Raw genomic sequence first — 7,954 nt, 5'->3', positions numbered from 1 at the left:
TTAAAAAACATAATTGATCATCTTAATTGTATTTTTCTCCTTCTAATCATATTTTGTTTATATATAAGATTTAAACATAAAACCTTACTTAATTGATCTTACTATCCTAAGAATATTGATTAATGAATCAATAACAAAAAGTTTTTTTTTTAAAAAAATTATATGTCAACAACTTGTTCGTTTCTTTTTAAGTGTCATATTTTTTTTTTAAAAAAATTGTTTTTATTTATATGTCCTTTATAAAGTTCAAGAACACATTAATTATTATTTTATCTATTATATCTTTACTTATTTTTTAATCTTTAATTATTTTACATATATATTTACTTTGGAATGAAAAAAAAGAAGGAAAAAAAAGGAAATTTTATGACTATTTTATTAGAATATTTTATTGTCTTTTTTAGTTTTTACATGATAACCTTAAAAGATAGTTAACATGTAATTAATTAAGTATAAAAAATTATGTCATTAATAAAAAAATGTTAATTAGTATTCATAAGACATAAATTTAAAATTAAAAGTAAATTATTTTTATTAAAAATATTGATAATTTTCAATTTTTACTCTTATAAATAATTAAAAATATTTAATAAAAATTATGGACAGGTTACTCCATTAATTATGTATAAGTATATGTACTAATATGGGACGAATGTAAACTTATGTTTATAAAGTGAATGAGACAATACAAGTAAGAGCATTCATCCATTAATTATGTACTAAAATGTGACGAATATATACTTATGTTATATTTGATATAATAACAATATACTGCCCATAAATATCCCTATGTTTGATATTCTATGTATGTGACTATGTATTCCATGTTGCATGGATTATCCACACTAGTAAAGTACAATTAGCACATTTCTTTCAAAATATGCACACCCGTCTATTGCTGGAGTATGAATTCATAAAAAAAAATCTTACACATACACGCACATACACTTTTCCAAGAACGAGAGAGAGAAAGGGAAAAACAATTACAACGAAAATTATTTCTATTTTTTTGTTGTTAATCAAATACACGAAATGATATTATACCAGCTAATTTTTTCTGTCACTGAAGTAGCACGTGACTAATACTCAATCAACACAATTAGTATATAGTTCAACATATAAGAGAATACTTATTACACCTCACAATATCTATATCAATCAATAACTAGCTTATTTATTCCATTGAGTTTAACATCTATGACATCATATATATATCCAAAACATTGAAATTTGCGTCTTAGGATGAAAAATATAAATAATCTAATTTTTAAGGGTTGTTTTTTTCTTTGTTGGCGCGAGGAGTCTTTTGATGTAAGCTTAATTATTAGAGTAGGTACGGGAATGAAGAATTTCTATAATTAAAATCTCATTTTATTTAAACCTATATAATATTCCAATACATATATCTGCAACATAATTTTTAATAATTTTTTTAACAAGTGTGTTTAAAGTACTATTTATTACACTACACATACTGTCATGTAACGTTGTACAAATTGAATTACCACACAATTCAGTTAATTAAAAATAGTAAAGTCGCTAACAAATAGTTAACTAAATACTCAGATTAATCAAGTCCGAAAGATAATTAAAACAGAGCTAACAATTCAATTGATTGAACCTTAGCTTTTGAGTTTTTAGCTAGCCATAGACACATGAAAGCATAAAACAATAGAGAGATACATAAAGAGTGACAAGAAGGAAAACTTTTACAACTAAAAACCCTCGTGATGCTCTTAACATTCTTCCTAATCAAGCCCATATTTCATATTTTTTATTCACATATCGCATATATCTTAATATTTTGGATACTAAATAGACATAAAACAAACAATAATTTTAATCTATTTATAATAATACCATATATATATATATATATATATACACTACACAATTATATAGACTTTTTTTCTTGTACTCCTTTAGCCTTAAGCCTTGAGCGGTCACCCCTCCGATCTAACATAGCCCAAGGCTGGCTCCGCTCACAGACCAAACCATATATATCATTGTCAATATCAAATTACTATTTGACGAAATGCAAGTCCAATTACACAACAAATAACGTAAGTTCTTCATTTGCCAATATTAAACTACCATTAGACATATTGCGATTAATGACATGCATGGTTTAGTATGTGAGATTATAATGTTTGTTGGTTAAAATAATTTAGGAAGCTTCAAAGACAATAAATATCAACATTGTATTATTTATTATATTTTTTGCATTTTGTTCCAATATTTTTATAATACTACACATTTTGACTTCATATTTTTACAATAGTGTACATTTTATCCAGTAATGTAATGACAAGTTATCACGTTAATTAGTGTCACATTATCGATCCATGACAATGCTATGTTAGCATCAAAGTCCCATATAAGTAGTCAGTGTTATCACGTCAATGATCAATTAACGGACTTAATCATTAGTGCAAAACATACATTATGCATCGTCGATCGTTTTACATTATTTACAATTTTAACTAATGTAATCAAACTTTTTACATAGTTGAAACTGACATAAAAATATCACTTTCTATGTTGGTTAAAGCTCAAGCTGATACAAAAATATATTTTTTTAGCTTGGTTAGTTATTATCTTAACCAATCTAGAAAGATAGACAAAAAAACCATGACACACGTATAAATAGATGGAGTTGGTTGGAGTTGAATTATATCAAGTTGATCCTTTTTATTTCACAAGTTTAATTTTTAAATTAAGTTCAGCTCATTTAACTTATGAATTAAATTTAACCAATTAATTTTTGATTGCTAACTCTGTCTTTGTGTGAGTTACTTTGGACTCCGTTCTACTATATATCAGTGACTATCCATATATATCAGGTTCCGAGGTTTCTATTTTCAGGGTCAAGTGACAATTGTTTCACCGCTTTCAGCCTTTTCACATGATCAGACACAATTTTTGGAGTTCAGCTGCATCTAGTCACATTTCAGATCAAAAGCGTTCAAATATGAACATCAACAACTGCAAACCCGTGTTTATAATTGAACTTACCTTGTTTTTTGTTTTAGGAGGCATTTCAAAATTTCAAGAAATTTAAAATGTTTGAAATTTAAATTATTTTGATTTTAATTTGTTTTGTTTTTCTAATGTTTTGTTTGGATAAATTAATTTAAATTTTTAAATTTTAATTTTTTGTTTGAATAACACAATTCAATTTTCTTTGTATGTTTTTATTTTAATATTTTAAATACATGAAATTTTAATATTAATCTTTACAGAAAATAATACTATCTAATTTTGAAATTTAATTAATTTTTTTTCAAAATATTTAATAATTTAAAAATAAAATATTGATAATTTTGACAAGGATTTTTTCGACCGACCATAACCAATGATGTTTTTAGGTCAACATCAATCAAATCTATTTTCCGGTGGATATTAACTAGAATTTTTTTTTGCTGACATTGGTCAAAATTATTTTTTAGCAGTATTAGCAAGGACTTTTCTGTTATTGATCAAAGATATTTTTTAGTCAATATCAACTAGTGTTTTTTTGGCTAATGTCGGCCAGGTTTTTTTGCTAACGACAGTTAGATTTTTTTGGTTGACATTGACTAGGATTTTTTGGCTAACATCGGCCATAATTATTTTTTGATGATGCCCGTATTAACTCGTTGGCAAGTGTAGCAAATCGTTACAAGTAATAAAGTTCTCAGAAGTCTGAGTGTTGAATCCACAGGGACTTTGTATGTACTTAGATTAATGCAAATCCAATCTAAAAGCAAGAGATAAGAATTTAAAATAAAAGATAAAAAAAGATAGGAGATAAGGTAAAGAAAAGATAAGATATTAGAAGATAAAGGAAAAGATAAGATATTTAAAGATAAAATTAGAAGATAAAAGAAAAAGATAAAAGATTGAAAGATCAAAATAGATATAAAATATTTAAATTGAAATATGATAAAGATAAGAATAACTACTTCTAAGAAACCCAACAGTAAAATAAGGAATAACTACTTCTAAGAAAAGAAACTTCAAACAATAAAATAGGGAATAAAATCTATATAGTAAAATTGCTAAAGCCTGACAAGTCTAATCAGCCTAGATATATGGATTCTGGATTTGTCTGTTATCAATACCAGCGAACTAATTCTGCCCCACATCTATCCATCTACTTGCCCCTGATGCCTCACAATGACAAGCCTACCTTAATTACCTATCTTCCAAATGCCCTTTGCGAAGACTCAATAACTAAGATGCATTAAGATTACATTCTAGATATTTGCTAAAGCATGGGCATTGGGGCATTAAGTCATGCTAACCCAATGGTTTCTTTCTTTTATTGTTCTATTAAGTGTTACCCTCTCCTGAGTGGCCTAGCCCTTAAAACCGATTCACGCATTCATTCCTTATCCCTAATTAGGCTTTACCCTCTCCCGAGTGGCCTAAAGACTAACAGAAAATAAAGTTTGAAATGCAGAATAAATAAGAAAGAAAGCAGATAAAAGAACCTGGAAGGAAAACCCTCTAAAAGATAACCCGATAATTTCTTCCTTTTAGTGTTCTCTTAAGCGTTACCCTCTCCCGAGTGGCCTAACCCTTAAAATAGATTCAAGTATTCATTCCTTACCCCTAATTAGGCTTTACCATCTCCCGAGTGGACTAAACCCTAACAGAAAGCAAGTTCTGAGATACAGGATGTAAAAAGAAAGAACGGTAAACAAATAAAAAAACCTGGAGGGAATTCCTCTTTTTATTGATAACTCTTGAAATGCTTCATACATCATTGGCTTTCTAGGCCTGTCAGGCCCTAGCTAGGGGGGGATTAGCCACTCATGGTCATGAGTGCTTTACAATGAGAATGGGGTGAAAGAAAGAAAGAGAGTAAATGAAACCCCTAGGAGAGGGGGTTCTGTGGTGGTCTTTTTCCCTTAGACTGACTTTCTATTTATAGCTGCTGAAGTGGGCTTTGGGCCTTCGTAGGCGCGCTTAGCGCGACACCCCGCGCTTAGCGCGACACCCCACGCTTAGCGCGACACCCCACGCTTAGCGTGTGTACTTCCTGCCCTGCTTAGCCCGTGAAGTGCGCTGAGCGCGCGTACTGGACTGGGCCTTCTTTAAATTTTCTTATTTTCTTCAATTTTTCTGCCTTTTTTGCTTGTTACACCTCCAATTTTTATATCTGCAACCAAAAATTCAATTTAATTAATATTATAACTTTTAATCACGAATAACTGCTAAATAATTAATTTCAGGCCAATATTTGACTAATTTTCTACTATCAAAATACAATTATTTAGCAGTTATCAGCCAACTAGGTTTTTTAGGCTAATGTCAATTAGGTTTTTTTGTCCGACATCGATCAAGGTTATTTTTTAGTTGACATTGGTTATGATTTTTTTGGTCAATGCCGGTTAAGATTTTTTGGTCAACGTCGGCTAGGATTTTTTGGGTTGACATCGACTAGGGTTTTTTTAGCCAACATCGACCAAAGCTATTTTTAGTCGATGTTGACTAGGGTTTTTAAACTAACGTTAGGTAGATTTTTTGGCAAACATTGATCAAAGTTATTTTAGCCAATGTTGACTAAGGTTTTTGACCAACATCAATCATAATTATTTATTAGTTGACGTTGACTAGGATTTTTTCGACTAAAAAAACCCTAACTAATGTTAGTTGAAAAAACCCTAATTAATGTCAGTTAAAAATTCCTAATCAATGTTGACTAAAAATAACACTAGTTGACGTTGGCTAGGATTTTTTGGGTTGACATCAACTAGAGTTTTTTAGCCAACATCGATCAAAGCTATTTTTAGTCAATGTTGACTAGGGTTTTTAGACTAACGTTAGGTAGATTTTTTGGCAGACATTGATCAGAGTTATTTTAGCCCATGTTGACTAAGGTTTTTGACCAACATCAATCATAATTATTTATTAGTTGACGTTGACTAGGATTCTTTCGGCTGAAAAAACTCTAACTAATGTTAACCGAAAAAACCCTAATTAATGTCAGTTAAAAATTCCAAATCAATGTTGACTAAAAATAACACTAGTCCATGTTAACAAAAAAAAAAAAAAAAAAAAAGCTTAGCCGATGTAGGACAAAAAGCACTAGCTGACTGTAGCTAAAATTAGTCGTAGCCGATGTGATTAAAGATACCCTAATATGATACTCAGCCAATGTTTTACTTAAACATCGATCGTGTTTATATATAATTGAACTTAGGGAATGTTTCACTTAAGCATCGATCGTGGCTCCTAGATCGGCTGACATGTGTATATCTAGTCTTGTAGCGATTACTAATTAAAGAGACAACTTTAATAACTAAGCGTGAATTAGATGCTTATCGTAATTTCTCAGCATGTTCTTCGACGACAGGAGTTGAGTTGTAAGAGACAAATACAGAGTAATAAGAACAATCTTGAGCCCTTGTAATTATTCATTCTCAATAATCCATGAAAAATGACAAAAACCCTTAATATCCTATGCGCTGTTGAAATTAATCAAACTATACTTTGAAAATTTCAGAACAACGTATGCGTGAAATGATTTCAATTTTTATCGAGTTGACAACTAACCACACTGCAAAATCCATATATGGTTCCAAACTAGATATTGTATAATACTATTCCTTCTTACGTGCTGACGCGCTGCCAGCTTGTCAATTTTTCTCACGCAATGGGCTCACTCACATCATCGAATGGGCCTGCAAATAAATCTAATTATTTTAAACCTTAAATTTTGAAGACACACACCAATCTTACCCTATAAAACCCTCACTTATTCTCTGCAATCTCACACACCAAACCAAAGTAAGAGTGAGCAACTTCCAACACCATAGTGAAATGGCTTCCAAGGCTGCACTTCTCTTGTGTTTCAATGTTCTCTTCTTCACCGTGGTTAGCTCCACATATGTGCCATGCAACCCACCCCCCAAAACTCCAAAACACCCACCTGTCCCAAAGCCACCTTCCCCAAAGCAAGCAAGTTGCCCCAAAGACACTATTAAGTTTGGTGTGTGTGCTGATGTGTTAGGTTTGATCAACGTGCAACTTGGGAAGCCACCAAAGACCCCATGCTGCAACCTCATTGAGGGTCTCGCTGATCTTGAAGCTGCAGTGTGCCTCTGCACTGCTCTCAAAGCTAATGTGTTGGGCATCAACCTCAATGTTCCAGTGAACTTGAGCTTGCTACTCAACTACTGTGGAAAGGGTGTTCCCAAGGGTTTCGTCTGCTATTAATGAATAAACACTTCTATAATGTGTAGTTTCCTAATGTTAAGTATGTCTCAAGGTTCTATTTCGCTATATTCGTTATTCATCATCCTTTGTACTTTGTACTTTTGTATTCCGTATAGCCAACGAACATTTCGTTCGTAATTGGTTATTATTATTGTTGTGATGGTTGAAACTTGAAAGGCTTCGATCTTTCTTGTAGTCTCACTACTCTTGTGTATTCTATGTGAAAAATTCTACTAATAAAAACTCTACATTTAAGCTAATTAAAGATGCAACATTATTTCCTCTATCAATCTTCTTTTTCCCTATCTCTATTTCCATTTTAGCATTCCACTTATGAAATCTTGTACAGATATGGGCTTAACAGTGGAAGGTTGGGTAACTTGTAGGAGCTTTTAGGTTCAGACTTTATCATCTTCATTCTGCATAAAAATAATTAGAACTCTAATAATGTAGAGACAGAGGCTACTGGCTGAGTAAAATTAGTCTTCCATGGCTTTTTTATCTTTTCTAAATCGAATCAATAGAAAGACTGAATGGAAGCTTTTCAATAATCTTCCGAATAAAGAGAGATCGAAGTATACAAAAGGAAAACGACAAAGGTGAAGATTAATTTTTCACTTTCACCAATGCAATAATTTTAACAAAATTGATATGTGGGGGTTTAAATATGTTGTTGGTTTCTATAAAATATGTTTTTTAAGTTTTTAAAAATATTTTTTAAATAATTTTGTATTCTTTTTAACTTTTT

The 7,954-nt window shown here is 30.8% G+C and overlaps 1 protein-coding gene across 1 annotated transcript; it reads left to right on the top strand.

The window, feature by feature from the left end:
- The first annotated feature begins 6,749 nt into the window (after positions 1 to 6,749).
- On the top strand, positions 6,750 to 7,478 carry LOC114412152 (14 kDa proline-rich protein DC2.15-like). The gene has a single exon (XM_028375943.1). The coding sequence runs from the start codon at positions 6,811 to 6,813 to the stop codon at positions 7,204 to 7,206; it is 396 nt and encodes a 131-aa protein (XP_028231744.1). The 5' UTR covers positions 6,750 to 6,810; the 3' UTR covers positions 7,207 to 7,478.
- The last annotated feature ends 476 nt before the right edge of the window (positions 7,479 to 7,954 follow it).

This window comes from Glycine soja, chromosome 5, assembly GCF_004193775.1.
Source record: "Glycine soja cultivar W05 chromosome 5, ASM419377v2, whole genome shotgun sequence".
Classification (NCBI taxonomy): Eukaryota; Viridiplantae; Streptophyta; class Magnoliopsida; order Fabales; family Fabaceae; genus Glycine; species Glycine soja.
Note: the sequence above shows the minus strand (reverse complement) of the source record. Positions and strands in the feature narration are given on the sequence as shown.

Bases quoted from the DNA above. Each gene is read 5' to 3' on its own strand.
- LOC114412152 (XM_028375943.1), top strand. From the start codon at position 6,811: ATGGCTTCCAAGGCTGCACTTCTCTTGTGTTTCAATGTTCTCTTCTTC.